The sequence below is a fragment of the Anastrepha ludens genome, chromosome 3, assembly GCF_028408465.1.
Source record: "Anastrepha ludens isolate Willacy chromosome 3, idAnaLude1.1, whole genome shotgun sequence".
Taxonomy (NCBI): domain Eukaryota; kingdom Metazoa; phylum Arthropoda; class Insecta; order Diptera; family Tephritidae; genus Anastrepha; species Anastrepha ludens.
In genome coordinates, this window is record NC_071499.1 from 30,741,389 (window position 1) to 30,760,724 (window position 19,336).

Below are 19,336 nucleotides of genomic sequence, written 5' to 3' on the forward strand. Positions count from 1 at the left end.
ACTTTGACGCTTAGTTTCGGTGAAGTCCACCACGTTTCGTCACCAGTTACAATGTTGTAAAGGAAGTTCTCGTCTTTTCTCGCCTCTTTAATCAGCTCTTTCAAATGTGGAATTCTGAGCAATTTTTGGTCCTCAGTTAATTTGTTCAGAATGAAACGTGCACAGACCTTTCGTAAGCCCAAATGATCTCTTATAATGCGATAAATCGATGTTTTGGGGCTATTCCATTCCGATTCCATGAATTTCAACGATGATTTCGGTTCCTTTTTGATAAATTTACGGACAATTTCGATGGAGTTTTCGGTGATTACTGATTTTGGGCGGCCCGTATGCTCATTGTCATTTATGTCCTCACAACCATCTCTGAAACGTGTAAACCATAGATATAGACAATTATCGCCATAAACTTGTTTCACCAATTCAAATGTTTCGATAAACGTTTTACCGATTTTAAAATAAAATTTGATATTAACTCTTTGTTCTAAACTGATTCTTGTACCGATGACCCAAACATACTGACACTTTAGACGCAATAACTTCGCTTCCACTGAACCAAATGTCGCCTAGCTTTCACTGGAAGTCAGCTAGGGATGTAATTGCCTACGCACTAACTCTTAAAAAGATGGCGCCATCAAAAAGATTTGTATGAAACCAGTCTTATTTATGTTAAACTTCACCTTCTATGTAATATATATAAAAATATTAATTTTAAAGTTCTAAAGAGAGTTTTTGCAATACAGCAAAATTTTCAATACGCATTATTAAACTCGCTTCTATTACTTTTTTCTCTTTCAAAATCAGCCTGCATACAAACTGCCGGCAAAGATCGCACTTCATACAAGCCACTCGAACACATCGACGCCAAGATGTCAGACATTGAAACGCAGAGCAATAATAGCAGCGGTGGCAACAGCATTCGAAGCAACACGGGTAGCAGTTGCTCAGATAGCAGCAACAACAATAACAATACTAGTTATAGTAACAGCAACGACAATGGCAACAACAGTATTACAACACAAAATAAGAAATATAAGAGCAACAAGAAGGATGCAACGACAAATAGCAACAACAACAACAGCAGAAAAAGTGTAAGTGTCGACAGAGTTGTTTGAGTTGAATTTACTCGTTCAATCCAATTGAAGTTAATAAGTCTTTATTCGAATTCACGCAAAACAGGAGGAACCAATACATCCAACGCTGGCACAGGCAGTCGTTGTGCTGGAAACGAAGGCTTTGTGGGATAAATTCCATGAGCAAGGTACTGAGATGATTGTCACCAAGACTGGCCGACGCATGTTTCCCACATTTCAGGTGCGCATCGGTGGGCTGGATCCGCAGGCGACCTATATAATGATGATGGACTTTGTGCCAGTCGACGACAAACGCTATCGCTATGCATTCCACAAGTGAGTGTCGATGTAGGGAGTCAAGACGTTGGGGATGGCGTTTGCCGCTTAATTGCTTAATTTCTTACTTTATAATTCATTTTAATTTTAGCTCAAGTTGGGTGGTCGCTGGCAAAGCGGATCCCATCTCCCCGCCTCGCATTCACGTGCACCCCGATTCGCCAGCACCAGGTGCTAATTGGATGAAACAAATCATTTCGTTTGACAAACTTAAACTGACCAATAATCAACTGGATGAAAATGGACATGTAAGTGGCAAATTATCCACACTCGCATAAGTATGTAAATATTTCTAGAAAGAATTTGAAAGATTTATATGCCTTTTATTGCACGACGCGACTTAACGGCTGACAGCAATTTGTTTTCCGTGTAGCCAGACTTCGGCAAATGGAATTTCATTGAAACAATTTGCGCACATTTTTCTGAAAACAAATAAACAGACGAAAAACTAATTAAAAAGAAGATCTGAAAAAAAAAAAAATTGCTGAAATGGAAATCATTTAGGAAAATGGTGAAGTCGATAGTAATTGTTTGATTGTTTTGTGTGCAAGTGCACTTTAGGTGCCGAAGTCTAAAGAGTTTATTATTTTTTTGTTTAGCTCTGTAAACACAGATATTTTTATGTTCCAAATTATCTTGCGATTTGCACGCGAATTATTTCATTTTTATTTTTAGTTCAAAAATAAATTTCTTATTTGAAAATGTAGATGCACAAATCTTCTACCCCTCTAATGTAGCGACGAATACGGAAGTTTTCGCCATAAAATATTACTCGCTAAGCCTTTGAAGATGGGCCATAGGGGTTTCTGGGAATAATTAATGGGCGTCCTATTAAGATTTTTAATTTAACGTAATTACTAAAAGTCAATCGATAGCTGCCATATGTGAATAGTTAAGGGGCTAAACCATTGCAGAAATTTATCATTTAAGTATTAATTAATTATGGCGGCCGCCATTTTTGTTTTTTTTTGTTTTTTTGGTGGGTGAGGTAGGGTTCAAAACGCCTTCGCACTTACAGCGAAAGCCATTATGTGGACGTTATGAAGTTCGAAACTTTGTTTTCTAGCCATCTTTGGTTCACTAGAGCTTTCTGAGATGGTACTGAGTCCTGTTGAAACGTCCATGGTCTGCCACCAAAATGTTTGTCTGCCAACGGCCTCAAAGCAACCTCCAGAATATTTTACCAAAAATATTTCGCATTTATCTTGACGCCAGGCTCGAGAGAGCCCATCTACGGTTACAGCGGCCCAAACTATTACCTGTGGCGGGTGCTGCCTCCTGGTACCCAATCGATGACTCAAATTCTCGTATGAACGGTCGATCAAATAAACCCTGTCGTTTTGGGAGTTTACGAATTGATCAATTTGAAAAATTGTCTCGTCAGAAAACACAATGTTTGGAAAAGAGACCGCTTCGGTCAAGCAAAGCAACTCCTTCGCTCTTTCAAGTCTGACATGTTGCTGCTTTGGTGTGTGATCATGCGCCTTTTGTATCTTGTAAGGCTTGACTTTGAGCTCATTTTCCAGTATGAAGCGGATGTTACGGTCAGATATTTTCAGTTCTTTCGCCATTTGATTAGCATTTTGTCGGGGAGTTCGCTCAAGCCGCTTATTCACTTTTTGAACCATTTCGCGTGACGTTTTGCGTTGCTACCAGTATCATTGTAACGAGTAATGGTGCGATAAACAAATACTTTATTTACTTTAAGATGCTCGAGCTCGCGAACAATCGCTGGTAGTGATTTGCCAGCCAAATATAATCCAATCACACTTTTACGTTTGAAATCTATTACTGATTTTCTTTTTTCGCATTTACTCTCGGCAAAACGCGCTCTGGTAAACAATACTCTGGACTGTCATTTAGCCAATTAACAGACAGCTGATGCCCGTTCATCAGCTGCGCGAGCGGTCTGAAATTGGTTACACTTCGAGTGCCGGACCCTGTAGTTATTAATCAGTGCCGGACCCTGTAGTTATTAATTCATTTATTTTTGTTTAAAAGGTGCTCTAATATTTAGAAAATTAATACTCAAAGAATTAAGATCCGAAAATTTTCCATTTTGGATTTTGGAGTAGCCTGTCGCAGTTCACTGAAAGTTGGCCGCACTCATAGCTCGAACAAATCTAGACCAATTGACTTGGAATTTTAACTGTATTTTCACAATTACATTATGCTTGGGCTTTTGATTTTTTTTTTTTATAAAATTCAATATATTCCAAAAAAGTTTTCGCCAACGAAAAACTATGTAGCGGCCATTTTCTTTTATATTATTGTTCTTTAAAAAACAAAAGAGAGTTTTGATAGTTTCGATTTACTTAGTTTTCCATTTGAAAGTTTCCAAAATATTCCTACTTTTTGCTAGTATCCCGTTGGCTATCCCTTGAAGTTTTCTCTTTCAGTATTGCACTGTCGAAAACGCATAGACATTTTGAATATTCTCTATAGAAAGGTTAAGAGTTCTGTGGTGTTTTGAAAATTTCATGATGTCGCGCAGTGGCAAAGTGATTTGACCATCAAGAACATGAAATTTGATGTCCTTGAATTTCTTTGTTTGAAGTCTTTGGAAGGTTGTAGGCTAATATCCCGCACATTTCAGAATTGAGGAACGAAATTCGAACGCCCACACAAGTTTTCGACGAGAAAAAGGGCCCACGAGAGAAAAAAGTCGTAATGCACCCATTTATGGGGATTGCCTTCCAACCATCAAAAAACATCAGAACTTTTCAAAAAACTCTGCGCTTGCTTCCGAATTGAAAAATAGTAAAAAGTAATCGTAAAGTCAGGCGGTCTTGAGCGTATGAAGTTCTCACAAAATTATTCAATAGATACCTCCAAAAATTTTCTCAGTATTTAACTGAAAAAAACCTTAGTTTACTTTTACTAGTTACCTTGCTAAACCATATGGCTGCCAACTTATTATGAATCAAATATCTTGGAAAAGAACGTGCAAAAGTGGGGTAGCGTAAATCTGATAAGAACTCGCTTCGGATGTTGATGGGAAAGTATATCCGCTATATTTGCGGGTTTAAGCATATTATCAATTAAGGTGTTCCGCACATGACCCGGAATGAGAAGACGATCCTTCGAGATGAGAAGGCGACCCTTTTTAGGATATAGATATAAGTAATAGAGAGATAAATAATAAAATGAGTAAATGGATATCTGGTCGAGCTCCTCCTCCTATTTGTGGGGGCGTCTTGAAGTTCACCAATTGGAGGGACCTACAGGATTAAGCCGATTCCGAACGGAATGAATTTGAATTTTCACAATTTAGATTTTTTTGTGGCGATATGTTGGTACTCATATCTCGCACTCATGCCGACATGTTCAGCCATTTTGAATGTTCAGTTAATTGTTGACAGCTACTTTGCTGGCATGTGTTTCGGCTCGTCTTCGATTTTTACCTATTCAAAAAGATGGATGAAAAAAAGATGGTAAGTGCGCAGATGCATTCCGAATGTTGACTGTGTCATACGGAGAAGCTACTTGGGACCAAAGCATCGTTTATCGGTGGTACAAAATGTTCTCAGAAGGCTGAGAAGATGTGAACGACGGAAAGCGTGCCGGCATGGGCATGAGACGGGTCGAGGCAAAATTCGTACCAAAACTGCTCAATTTCATCCAAAAGCAGCATCGCATGAACATTGCTAATGAGATGTTGGACTCTGTCCGCGACGACCCAAATTTGCTCCAGAGGGTCATAACTGGTGAGGAATCGTGGGTTTATGGTTATGCCGCACTAACCAAGACCGAAAAAAGCGCGCCAAGTTCGGTCGAATGTAAAAGTTTTGCTTACCGTTTTCTTCGCAGGGGTAATTGCAGGGGCGTTGTGCATCATGAGTTCTTACCACAGGGTAAAACGGTCAATAAGGAATATTACCTGAAAGTTATGCGCAATTTGCGCGAAGCAATCCGCCATAAACGCCCGGATTTCTGGAAGAATAAAAATTGGTCTTACATCACTATAACGCCCCTGCTCACACATCGTTGCTTGGGTGCGACTTTTTGACAAAAAACAATGCACTAATGATGCCACAGCCACCGTATTCCCCAGATCTGGCCTCCTGTGACTTTTTCTTGTTCCTGAAACTGAAGAGGCCCAAGGATGACGCTACGCAACGATCGACGAGATAAAGACGCTATCGAAGGAGGAGCTGAACAAAATAAAAAAAAAAATTCCTAGTTTGAAGGGGACAAAATAGATATTAATGAATAAATAAATCGTCACCTCTCGTGAATAAAAAAATTTTGCATTTTTTTTTTTGGAAAAAATAAAATATTTATTTTCCTTGTATTGTAATTTATATTTTTTCATTTTTTTTTTTAGATAATCTTAAACTCCATGCATCGATACCAGCCACGCTTTCACATCGTTTACCTGCCACCGAAAAATAACTCACTGGATGAGAATGAACATTCGAGCCACTTCCGCACATTCATCTTTCCGGAGACATCTTTTACCGCCGTCACTGCATACCAGAATCAACGTGTAAGTCTCATATGAAATTTTAGCATCAAATTCTTTTAAATTATTTGAGCAGTTCAATAAGAGCTAATAGAGAAACGGTATGCCGTATTGAAATATTTATTTTATTTCCCCAGTTTTATAGGGATAAATTAGATGAATTCTGCGCGTCAAGTAGCTATGTATACTTACTTGTACGACTGTAGAGTATGTATGTATGTGTGCATAGTTTATTATCTCTTTCTTAATTTATAAAGTGTTGAAAGTTTTTCATCAAATTCAATGTCCTAGTTTCTGCTTTTCAAACTTATTCAGATTCCCCAAATTTAATTTCGAATTTTTTCTGGTTTTAATTGCTTACTTTTTATAACTTATGAGTACTTATATATGTATGTGTGTACATACCAGTGCATACAAATATGTGTATGTCGCGAAACAATCGAGCGATACCGGCAACATATGGTTTACCCATTTATACATTTGTGTGTTGTTCCAGCCATATTCTTTACAGTTGCTTTATACATTGTGCGAAAAATTTATTGCAATCATTATTTCGATAATTTGAAATGCATAGTATAAGTATAATGTAAGCTTATACGTACATATACATATACATAAGTCCATATGCACGTTTGAGGCCACCATATAAGTGAACGTTTTTGTAATTTTTGATTTTTAAGATAACCGTTTATTTTTCTCAACAATTTGTTGTTCTCAGCGTTCAAAGAATATTTATCATATATACCAAATATCCGATGATTTAAAATTATTATAGTACAAAGAGGGCACTGCTAGCTAGCTTATTCACTCGATTCAACGATGTACAGATTTGGACGCGTGTGTGAATACGTGTGAAATGAACGGGTAGAATTCTGCTCGGTGACGTGGCAGCCGAAGTTACTTTCACAGTTTTGCTTCGGATAGCCAAACATGGTAATCTATCATCTATCGTTGACTTCACTCATCCGATAGAGCGGTTGTCATTATATGCATGACGAAGGCAAGCTTCATTTATATTTGTAAAATGAATTGCAATTTAAAGATTCCCCTGCATATAACAAAGTACCGTTTAATAGTCAAACTTCGTTTAAATAAAATTTCACTTTTTAAATAAAAAAAGATTGCGTAGAAACGTCAACCAAAGGATGGATAGTCGTGGACCCAGTCCAGCAGTGCAAAATTTTGATAGATATTGGAGAGGCATCACTAGACTACCTCGCCGTCTTCTGATATGTTGCCGTTGCCGAAAAGCGATTCACGCAAACTTTTTCGCCTGGTTTCAATGAAGTGCCACACGGTTTTATTCAATATTTTATTTCCATTTCTTTGTCGTTGTCTTTCATTTGGGATATGAAACTAACTTAGCGTCCTCTTTTGCCCACGTTTTAGGGCACAACAAAAACAGTATTGCCTGCTTACTTTTTGTTTGCAAAAGTTTTCATTTCTATGCTTTTAAATTCTTTTGCTTTAGAATTTGTTATAAATAATATAGAGTATGGAAATAAATTTCCGCCCTCGTAAAAGAGGTGTCGCTGCTAATACTATTTTTGTATTCACTCTAGTAATATACTGGTCATTTGAAGGTATACACTATATGTGAGATCTCGATCGCAGCAGTTGACGGTCGTTTGAAGCATAAAGATCCTTTTTATCGGACGTCAAAAATGTCTACGTTCGTCCCGAAAAAACAGCATTTTCGGGAAGGCATGCTTCATTATTACATTTTAAAGAAAAGTGCAGCTGAAACGTGTCGTGTATTGACCAGAATTTACGGTAATCACGCTCCGTCAAATACAACTTGTAAAGAGTGGTTTCGACGCTTCCAAAGTGGAAATTTCGACGTGAGTGATAAATAGCGCGAAGGGGCAACGAAAAAATTCGAAGATGCTCAACTAAAGGGTGGTTAAGTTTCAAGGGCCGGTGTTGATTTGAATAAAATACAACTTTTTTACAAAACTATTGTCATTTCTCTTCATAATGATAATATCGGTATGGCTCAATTACGTACGAAACAAAATATCGGTCAAATGGCCGCCGCGGCCTCGGCGGCACACCTCCATCCGATGGTCCAAATTTTCGATGACGCTGAGGCATAATTGAGGTTCTATACCATTAATGTGCCGAATTATCTCATCCTTAGCTCTTAAATTGTTGCTGGAGACCATTGACGACGCTTCAAATGGTCAAGAGGCTTCAGTTCTTGAGTCAATTGCACCTTGTAAGTGTGTAAATGCAAGTCTTTATGCATAATGTTCATCAACGACGAGCGTGAGAGGTGCAATTGTTGGGCACGACGACGAGTTGAGGTGGACGGCTCTTCAACCACACTATCGCGAACAGCAGCAATATTTCTGCAGTACGAGCTGTACTGAGCATGCACTGGTGTTTTCACATCTCCTACAGTCCCGGTTTGCTTAAACTTTTGCACAATTTTGAAAAAATTGACCGAAAAAATCACGAAGTGTGCGATTTGCATTTTGATTTGAACGCCCGTTTTCATAATAAGCCTGAAAAACTTTAACGCATTACTCGATTATGTATCTTTCCATGGTTGAAATTGAGTTAGTCTGAAATTGAAAAATATCAAATGAAATGTAGAAAAAAGCTTGACATTTCGGTGTAGTTTACATTCAACATCGGCCCTTGGAATTTAACCACCCTTTACAACAATTATTGGATGAAGACGCATGTCGAACCCTTGATGATATGTCTGAAGCATTAGATGTTGACAGATCAACCGTCGGTAAGCGTTTGCACGCGATGGGAATGGTCTAGAAAGCAGGTAACTGAGTGGCACATCAATTGAAGGAGAGGGATACCGAGAGACGTTTGGTAGCGTGTGAGATGCTTCTTGAACGGCCAAAAAAAAAAGTTTTCTGTAATGCTTCGTTAGTGGCGATGAAAAGTGGATCTATAATATTATGATAATCCTGAAGAGCGTCATCTATTATGAACTCCTTAGACCATCTGAAACTATCACTGGCGATCGTTACCGACTGCAGCTAATGCGTTTGAATCGAACTCTCAAAGAAAAGCGGCCGGAATGGGACGATAGACATGACAAACTGATTTTGCTGCATGACAACACCAGTCCACACGTTGCGAAATCGGTCCAGAAATGTTTAGAGGGACTGAATTGGGAAATCTTGCCCCACCCGTCGTATTCCCCCGATATTGCACTTTCGGATTACCATCTGTTCCGATCAATGCAACCAGCCCTTATTGGAGAGTGGTTCACTTCTTACGAGAGCATCGCAAACTGGCTGAATGAATGGATCAAGTCAAAAGGACTTGAATTTTTCGTCAGAGGAATCCGTATGCTGCCTGAAAGATGGAGTGATGTTGTAGCTTCCAATGGCGCAATCTTCACATGACGTCCTATATTATTTAATTGTTTCAAAAATTCGTAACTTTGGCTAAGAAACTTATTCCCAGATCCAATAATAAAATAATTTGTTCGATTTTTTTCCTGATGATATTCTGAAACTACATTCTTTATTGCCATCTGCACAGTTTTTCTGTTTCACACACTTTCACGATACAGTTTTCACACATTCAGGTCGGATTAAGTTATTGAATGTTTTTTAGGAATCTGTAAAATACGCAAATTACAACTTTTCTTAATAAATTAATTTTTCTTTTATCTATTTTTCTTTCAATTTCAGGTTACTCAACTTAAAATTGTCAGTAATCCTTTTGCCAAAGGTTTCCGTGATGATGGGACTAATGATGTGTAAGTAATTATTTAATACAAAACACGAAAACAATATTTTATAAAACGAAGTGTCAACATACACAATTATATACGTATGCGCGTATATTCATGCAGATGGGAGAGTATAGCAGTAAACGCTCTCCAACATAAAATTCTGAAATTATGCGTTTGATGAAGCCTGACACCTTCTCATGCATTCACACACACATTCACATACGTACATATTTGAGCACATAATTTTCTTACAATAAAACATTGTTTATGATAGGATTTTTTGTGTTGATAACTTGACCCAATTAATACCAGAACAAATCTCGACGAAATGTCAGACACAATGACGACGGCATGCAAGTGGCTTTGTGCAACAGCGAAAACAGCAACGGCACGTCAAAAAGGGCACCGTGCAACATGTTATTTGGCACTATGCGCAACTAGGCAACAGGCGCAACAGTGCATGTGGGAGTAGGGCATGTGCACAAACACTAAAGCGCTGAACTCAAAATCAAACAAATCACTTCCAAAATCACAGCCGTCATATTTTAAACGTTGCTTTTATAAATACAACAAACAAATCCCAAGTATTTTTGAGAAATGCGGAACTCTTTTTTCGTTCGTACATATTTTATTTTTCATTTATTTATAGTAGAAAAAAGCTCACACTAACAATAACTCACAAAAATATGCGCGCGTAAGTTTGTTTGTCTGTATAAATAGCGCAGGGATTGTAGCTTTTTGTTGAGGACAAATATAAACAAAATTGTGGATTTGAATTGATAGGGCCAAAGTGTGAATGATGAAATAGTGGCATCTAAGAAACGGGCGTTCAAAGAGAGTAAGAGGCAAAAGTGAAGCCACTTGGCATTGGAGTAAACAAAAATGCACGAAAGCATATTTTTACCACTGGACACTACTGCAATAGGTTATTCAAATATGGTACACATAACAGTGGTTTGTAACATTCTAACGGAATTAATATAGATATAGACATACGGGGGTAGGGGTAGTCAAAGGCCCGAGAATTTTATGATTTTCAATTATTTTTTTGCTAGTCAATTGATTTATTTTACAAACATAAAAACATAGCATTAATACATCAGGTTTCGACTTGACTTTAGCAAAATATCAAAAAACAAAATAAAAGTTAATAATTGTATAAGTTATCGCTGTTGGTGTGGAGCCCGTTTCTCCAAGTCCCTCGCGGTGATCATCACAAGTCCTTGGAGATTCACCTAAAATCAACCGGACAGAAGAAATTATATTTATTAATAGATAATATTGTGCCTGATTAAAGCCTTTTTTCAAAATCAATAATATGGCGGGCTCAGAATATATGTAATATATATATTTCAGATTTTTGAAAAAAAAACCTTCGATCAGGCACGAGTTTTTTATGTTTTTCAAAAGCACTATACATTTTATTGAAATCCACCAATCGTTAAGTTAGAGTGATCACCAGTTCAAAAAACATAGTTTTGAGAAAAACGCATTTAAAGTTTTGCTATCGATTTATGTAGAGTTGTACAAGTTATTTAATTACTTACACTGTGCCATCTATTCCTGGGCCATATAATAGTTCTTCAGCCATCACAGCAGCTTCCCAAATATCGATTGGGGACTGTAGGAGGTTGGTTGGACTGATGACGAGCCACTTTCTATGGGCAAAGCACATGGAAAAGGTGGGCATCTCAGACAGTGCACTTTGCCCAGCATATGGAGAGGAGGATGAGACGGCGGACCATTTTCTGTGCGTCTTCGCTCGAATCAGGCTTGAGATCTTTGGCACAGATTTCTTCGGAGGTCGGGTAGATTTAAAGAAAACTAAAAAGGGAACCCGAATACAATAAAATAGATTTAATTGTGTCACAGTGCTGCACTTGCTAGTCTGTCACGACAAAAAACAAAAAAAAAAAAATTGTCGGATTCACTTCAAATTTTCGCACAATTTTTTTAAGGTATTATAGTTTAAGAAAATCAAATTTTTGAAAATTCTGACTACCCCTAACCCCTTAAAATTTGGTACACATAACAGTGGTTTGTATCATTCTAACGGAATTAAGATAGATATAGACATAGGTAATGTGTACAAAAATATCCCGAATGGCAGGAGGAATTGATTAAGACGCGTCTCTATCCGTTCGTCCACATGCCATTACAAAGGGTAATCAAATTGGAGGTACTTTTTCCAATAGGGGTTTTTTGACAGATCACGCGAGTTACGTACCATCACTCCACCACCCTATCTATTTATTTCTCTTTTTTGAGTTGTGACAGTATTGTCTGGCATTTAATGAAATTGGAATCATACACCAAACTATTTAAATGCCAAGATACTAAGATTTCACAAATAAGGTTCCCACCAAAATATTTGCTTAGCATGCAATATTACACCGACACGTTTTTCGCTCAATGCAGTTATGCTCTCAATAAGCATAAGGTACTGCATAAAGTGAGCGCAAAACAGGTGTCATTAGAATTAAGGAAATTGTAAAAAGTCAGTCTGTAGATTCACAGCAACCAAGAAGGTTGAATTTGTTTAAATAATAAAACCGTGAAAAATTAAAATTAAATTTAGTGTTTTATTTTAAGTCTAAAGACTTAAACACATTGTTTAAAGAATAAAACCGTGAAAAATTAAAATTAAATTTAGTGTTTTAATTTAAGTCTAAAGACTTACAACACGTTAGTGGCGCAGTCATTGGAGATATTCCTGAAGGAATATTTAAAGAACAAGGAAGTGAATGCAACGCAGTGAAATTTTTGACCGAAACAGAGGTCTAATAATGGCGAACCAGCAAGATGTAGCAGAACTACTGGAGATCATCCGCAGGCAAGAAGCGGAGTTACAACTGCAGCAGGAACGCTTACTACAGCAGCAGCAACAACAACAAACACAACACCAACAACAGGAGTTTAATTTTAATATGACCGCCAAGGATGTCATCGACCAATTTCGACGCTTGAAGCCCCTTTCAGAAAATCAAAACGCAAGGGCCTTTATCAATGCTGTAGAATCAAATCTTACGTTATGCGGAACAAATCTGAACCTTATTCAGTTTTGTTTGAGAATTGTGACGAGCGAAAAATCACACTTAACAAAAATTATTTAATATCTGTTTAGAACTGTAAAATAACAATAAATGAGTACGTTCTTCAAAATAAAATAGAAATTGTAAAAGAGAAATATTACATTCCAGTAAACAACGAAAATAACACGTTTGAAAAAGAAATTAACTTCAAAAAAATTGCATTGGAAAATTTTGAAAATATTAAAGAAATAAAAGAATTAAAATATCACAGAAATGTTTCTTATGCAATAAGCACTTTCTTTTTTGTAAGCATTGTTATAATTATTGTGATATTGTATTTAAGAAAAAATAATAATAAAATTAAGATTGTCAATAAAATTGAAAAAAAATCTGAGGATGTGGAACTGGAAGCCATTAAAGAGAAATACGGCTTAAAACATAACAAACCATAAGATCCAGGAGAATCTTTTGACAAAGGGGGGAGGAGTTACGTACCATCACTCCACCACCCTATCTATTTATTTCTCTTTTTTGAGTTGTGACAGTATTGTCTGGCATTTAATGAAACACCAAAATATTTGCTTAGCATGCAATATTACACCGACACGTTTTTCGCTCAATGCAGTTATGCTCTCAATAAGCATAAGGTACTGCATAAAGTGAGCGCAAAACAGGTGTCATTAGAATTAAGGAAATTGTAAAAAGTCAGTCTGTAGATTCACAGCAACCAAGAAGGTTGAATTTGTTTAAATAATAAAACCGTGAAAAATTAAAATTAAATTTAGTGTTTTATTTTAAGTCTAAAGACTTAAACACATTGTTTAAAGAATAAAACCGTGAAAAATTAAAATTAAATTTAGTGTTTTAATTTAAGTCTAAAGACTTACAACACGTTAGTCGCGTGACTACTGTCAAACTAAATACATTTTTTTACGTCTCAACAACGTTTACAAGTCGTACAATTGTATTAGGAAAATCGACGGTCTGTGAAAAGTATTCATCGCCAACACATGGTATACATAACCCTTTAGCGATGAGGCAAATTTTTGGCTTAATTGCTACGTTAATAAGAAAAATTGCAATATTTGGGCTGAAGAGCTACCCGAAGCTATTCAAGAACAGCGATTAGCTGCATTGAAAACAACCGTTTGGTGCGGCCTATGGGCTGAAGAAATCATCGGCCCATATTTATTCAAAGATGCCAATGTAATAGTGAAGTAGCGGAAGCTGTCGCGCCATGATAAACTACTTTTTGATGCTGAAAATTGAAGCCCGTGAACTCCACAACACGGCGCTACTTGCCATACAGCCCGTGAAACAATGGATTTAATGCGCCGTCGTTTCGATGAGCAATTCATCACGCGTCTCGAACCAGTGGATTGGCCACTAAGATATGTGATATCACGCCTTTGGACTTTTATCTGTGAGCGAATGTAAGGTCTAAATGCTTTCTGAATAAACTAGCTTCGATTGAGGTATTGGAAGTCAACATTACTAAAGTTATTCATGAGACACCGACAGAAGTTCTCCAGCGAGTTATTCAAAATTGGTGCCTACGCATGGCCGCTTACGGCGCAGTTGCGCCCAACATTTGAAAGGGATTATCTTTAAAAAATAAATGTCATGAATGGTTCTACACAAAAATAATGAAGATTACCCAATCAATTTCAGTTTTTGTTGTTTCAAATTTCAAATACGATACCTCTTGATCACCCTTTACAAGAGCTTAGATCATAATACTGGTAGACGCTATTTCAACTATGCGGTTCAAAATTATAAAAGCTCTTGCATTTTGCAGGCCATATGCTACCTTATTTACCTCGGACTCAGATATCGGTGCTTTAGGCAATTCTACTTAGACTAAGATGCAGTGAATGATAGATTGAATGGAATTGGTTCGGACGGACGGTTCGGATGGCAAGAAGAAAATCAGATTCAAAGTAATATTCGTCAGAACTGTCACTATCTAACGTATCATCTCTAAATCGCTTATCGCCATCAGCGTAGGATAAAATATAAAATGCATAGAAAGCCTGCTGGTTCTTCTGGCAGTGACCTTTAGAGACTGAATCGCTGAACTGAAATTCGTTCTGTTCTAACGTCGTCTCACATCGTAAGTTTTTAAGAAAGACTTCAATGCTAATGGCCCTAATGTCTTTGAATGAAAACGTGACTCTTTTACTATACCTATACGCATCTTATCGTTGGGAACTACAGACGTCGCGAGACTTACAGCTATGAACTAATTTGGGCGGCTAAATGCCGACACGCATTCGCGACGGTAAAACGGCTTGGGCGACACTCGTCCCCAAAGGGTTAAAATATTTATGTATATTTCCATAATAAAGGAAAAAGATTCTGTCTTATTATATTTGAAAAAATTACAAAGTTGAAAAAAAAAAAATAACGATGACTTTGACATTTCATTAAAGATATGCACAGGGTATAAAAATTGGGTTTCGTCTGAGCCCATATAGGCACTTTTAATATTACTTTATTTTGATATAAAGTTGAGTTCAAAAAGCATTTTTATTTGGGATAGGAAAATTTGTTTATTTAATAAAAAACATATCTAAAATTAGAAAAATGCGCAAAAGTTTGTGTAAACAATATTTTTTTATTTTCATGCACATCTATGTGGTCATCATTTTTTATTTTATTTTATGGTACCGAATACTACGAAATTATTGCTTTCTATTGTAAAATACTATATATTCTCATGAAAAATTATTTTTATTATTTTTATTAATATCAGGAATGTTATTATATTTGATTTTGTAGCAATGCTGGACCTATGGGTATGTCTCAGATGAGTCACGAAAGTCAGGCTAGAATGAAGCAGCATAGTGCGCAACACCATCACCACCATCACCACCAACAACAGCAACTTCAGCAGCAGCAATTAAAAGCCAGCAGCAAAGATGCGAATTTAGGTAAATACAAAAATATGTATATCCTCAGTATATGTATGTATATGCACCCGTATATATGTACAGGGTGGCTCAAAATTATTCGTCCAATTTTGTTTTTAAATAACTTTTTTATTAAATAAAGAAAAATGATTTTGAGTGATGGAAATCTTTATTTTGACCTTTACAAACTCCATTGCCTGTCGGTCTGTATACTGCAGCTCTCTTGTTCAGAAGTGTCAAATGTGACTGATGTCTGATGTCATTTGCAAAAATTATAAATCTTCCGAAAGGGTGATTAATTTGCGCCACCTTGTACATACTTATGTGGGTAGAAATATCATATTTACTACTATTAGGGTGGCAAAGATTTAACATTCGAAATATCGTTATTGGCACTTTTCCAAACCTGCACTATTTTCACACATGACGAAATTACAGCTCAATTTATTTTCGAAAACCTGTTTATAATATGTATACTAAATAAATAAATCTATACTCTCGATTTGAAAAAGTGGACAGGATTTATCGAAAACCAAAAAGAAAAAACCAAATCCCCTAAAAGCATAAATAATAAAAACATTTTGAAATGTAAAATTACACAGTCCTGCGAGGGTGAGTTTCTAGAATGGCTGTACTTGTTTCTTGTAGTTTTTTATGCGCTGAAAACGAATCTGACCTTCAAAATGCTCCATCACGTCAGGATTTTTGGTAAATGAAGCCTAAAAGGTCAAAAAATGGCCATTTTAGCCATTTTTGATAATTTTTTTTGGGATAGAAATTTTTTTTTTTTCAATTTTCGACGAAAAGGTCGCATAATACAACTCTTTAGCTTTAAAACCCATTTTTTTAAATTATTGTACGATTTTTAAAAAAAAAAGTTATGACATTTTGAAATTAACAGTTTCAGTTACGCATACGTTGGGTATAACGTCTATTGGCGTAACTGAAACTGTTAATTTCAAAATGTCATAACTTTTTTTTTTAAAAATCGTACAATAATTTAAAAAAATGGGTTTTAAAGCTAAAGAGTTGTACTATGCGACCTTTTCGTCGAAAATTGAAAAAAAAAAAATTTCTATCCCAAAAAAAATTATCAAAAATGGCTAAAATGGCCATTTTTTGACCTTTTAGGCTTCATTTACCAAAAATCCTGACGTGATGGAGCATTTTGAAGGTCAGATTCGTTTTCAGCGCATAAAAAACTACAAGAAACAAGTACAGCCATTCTAGAAACTGAAAAAAGTTAAATTTCGCGGGCCTGTGTTATTATTATGAATATAAAAAACGTCCATTCCTGCAAAAGAACAAAATAAAGCTGCAATAAGTGGTGCCACAATCATAACGCCATAGCAGTAACCATAACCATAGCATTACCGTAACACAGCGTAACTATAACATTACAGCATGTGAAGATTAGCCATGCCGTAGCTATAAACAGCTGATATTGAAGTAGAATTCATGAAAACATATGTTTCTTCTTCTTCTTAATTGGCGAAAGTCGTTTCTTTCTCGTGCTAACCGGCACCAGTTGGACACACCAAGTGAAGCCAAATCCTTCTCCACATGATATTTCCAACGCAGAGGAGGCCTTCCTCTTCCTCTGCTACCACCAGCTGGTACCGCATCGAATACTTTCAGAGCCAGAGCGTTTGTATCCATTCGGACGACACGACCCAGCCAACGTAGCCGCTGGACCTTTATTCGCTGCCTATACCTATGTCGTCGTAAAGCTTATACAGCTTATCGTTCCATCGCCTGCGATATTCGTCGTTACCGACGTGCAAAGATCCAAAAATATTGCTCACAATCTTTCTCTCAAACACTCTGAGCTCCACTTCATCGATTGCTGTCATCGTATAAAATCCTCTCTCGAAAACATTTGCATTTTGTCGTACAAATTTTATAATTTTTTTATAATTTTCCACTAAGTCTATTCATTGCTCGTCGTTAATTTCTAATATTCCAATTTTTACCGCAAATATCAAAACAAATGCCAAGTATTTTACAGCTGCTTACGATTACGGCGGAAAACCAAAATTCAATAGATACATACCGCTACGGTTACGGTTATGGCGTTTTGGTGCGGCATCTATGATCGTTTACAGTGATCATATGTTTGATCAGAACAGCTGTTTACTATGGTTACGGTTATGGCTAAGGTACGGCACCACCAATCGCCGCTTTAGACTTGGCACCATTTTTCCTTTTCACCACAAAAATGTATTTTTTTTTAATATAAAAATATATTCAAACCATCCCGCCCGAATGTACATATATAAAATTTGTGCACAAATTCATAATATGCCCACATTTTTTATAAAAATTTAATTTATACGTACGCATAGTAAATGAGTTTATTCCCCTTGCCGGTAAAACAGTCAGCGCAGCTTCGTAAATCCATCAACGCCTGCATTTAACGCAATTCATAATTAATTTTTTCCCCACTTTTCACAATCTGCTTCTTGCAGCAGTGGCTGAATTGGAAAATCATCAGAATGCATTGATCTCCGCACATGTGATTCAACCAGTAAGCGTTTCGCCCAGCGCGCCAGCCGCCGCCAACACCGCCACTACATCACCCGAGCTACTCAACTACCAACAATGTCTCTCCAATGGCGTCGGCGTCGGCGGCAGCAGCAGCAACATCAATGGTCATATGAATAGTAACGGTTTGATGCCACCAACTAATGGCGCTCACCTTCATCATCATCATCAACATCATCATCTCGGTCAGCACAGTCTTTCACCGAAACTTGATCATGCAGCAACAGCCACAACCAGTACCGCAAACGCCGCCGCTACCAACAGCGCCTCCAGTCCATACACACATGCCACTCTCACCGCACACAATGGCGGTAGTAGCACCAACGCTGCCGGCCTCATAACGCCCCATACTCACGCCCACACTCATCACTCGCACATGAATATGAATCTCAGCGCCACCACTGCGAGTCAAATGATGCCAACGCCGGTCTCACAGTCACATGTGCCACACTCTCAGGTGATGGCCGCCAATATTTATTCCACAATTGGCCAGCCTTACGTGAGCGAGAATAGCAATTTCGGTGCCATCTATCATCATCAGCACTACCACAGCGGCTACGGCAACCCCTATGATAAGCTCAAAGTGACAGGTCACATGCGTCCGACATCAGCCACAGCAGCTGGCAGTCCCACAGCGATGGCTTCGGCGGCGGCTAACGCGTATGGTATTAGCAGCTACCAGTCGTTTTATGGTTCACCACATCAGATGATGCGCCCGAATGGCTACATTGACTTGGTTCCACGGTAAATGTATTGAGAAATTACAAGAGAAGAACCATAAAAAATGAAGAACCAGTGAACTATTGCAAGAAACAAATAGTCAATATTATTTCAATTCTAAGTGCAGTTAAAATGTAATTTATTTTTATTTAAACTCAATCGAAAGTATTAGTTTGTTGAAGTCGTGTCTTTAAGTTCGTCACGTAAATATTTTCTAGTGGATTATTGTTTGTTTAATCGTCCAAAAAACCATCTTAAGTAATGTTAGTGTCAAATTATATTAATATACAAAAACAAAAAATGGTAATTGTACATTTGTGTTTAATGACATTAGTTAATTTATTTGATTCATTTTTAGAAAATGCTTAATTTATTATTAACTAAATCATCTTTAGTGGTATTAAATTCTTCGCTGTGTAATCTCGTTCGTATTTTAAGAAATAATCAATGCCAAAACAATTGTAAATATTTACATAAAGTATTTGAATGTAAAATAAAGAAAATTTATAATATATAATTCTAATATACCCCATGACTTTATTTATATT

At 37.0% G+C, this 19,336-nt stretch overlaps 1 protein-coding gene across 1 annotated transcript in view; it reads left to right on the forward strand.

Moving 5' to 3' along the window:
• Nucleotides 1–19,051, forward strand: part of LOC128857297 (T-box transcription factor TBX1) — a 34,198-nt gene extending 15,147 nt beyond the window's left edge. The window contains exons 2-8 of the mRNA XM_054092995.1: nucleotides 802–1,088; nucleotides 1,177–1,406; nucleotides 1,498–1,654; nucleotides 5,734–5,895; nucleotides 9,537–9,604; nucleotides 15,394–15,545; nucleotides 17,993–19,051. Coding sequence (XP_053948970.1) covers nucleotides 802–1,088; nucleotides 1,177–1,406; nucleotides 1,498–1,654; nucleotides 5,734–5,895; nucleotides 9,537–9,604; nucleotides 15,394–15,545; nucleotides 17,993–18,816 — 1,880 coding nt within the window. The 3' untranslated portion in view covers nucleotides 18,817–19,051. The remainder of the gene's footprint in view (nucleotides 1–801; nucleotides 1,089–1,176; nucleotides 1,407–1,497; nucleotides 1,655–5,733; nucleotides 5,896–9,536; nucleotides 9,605–15,393; nucleotides 15,546–17,992) is intronic.
• Nucleotides 19,052–19,336: the final 285 nt, after the last annotated feature.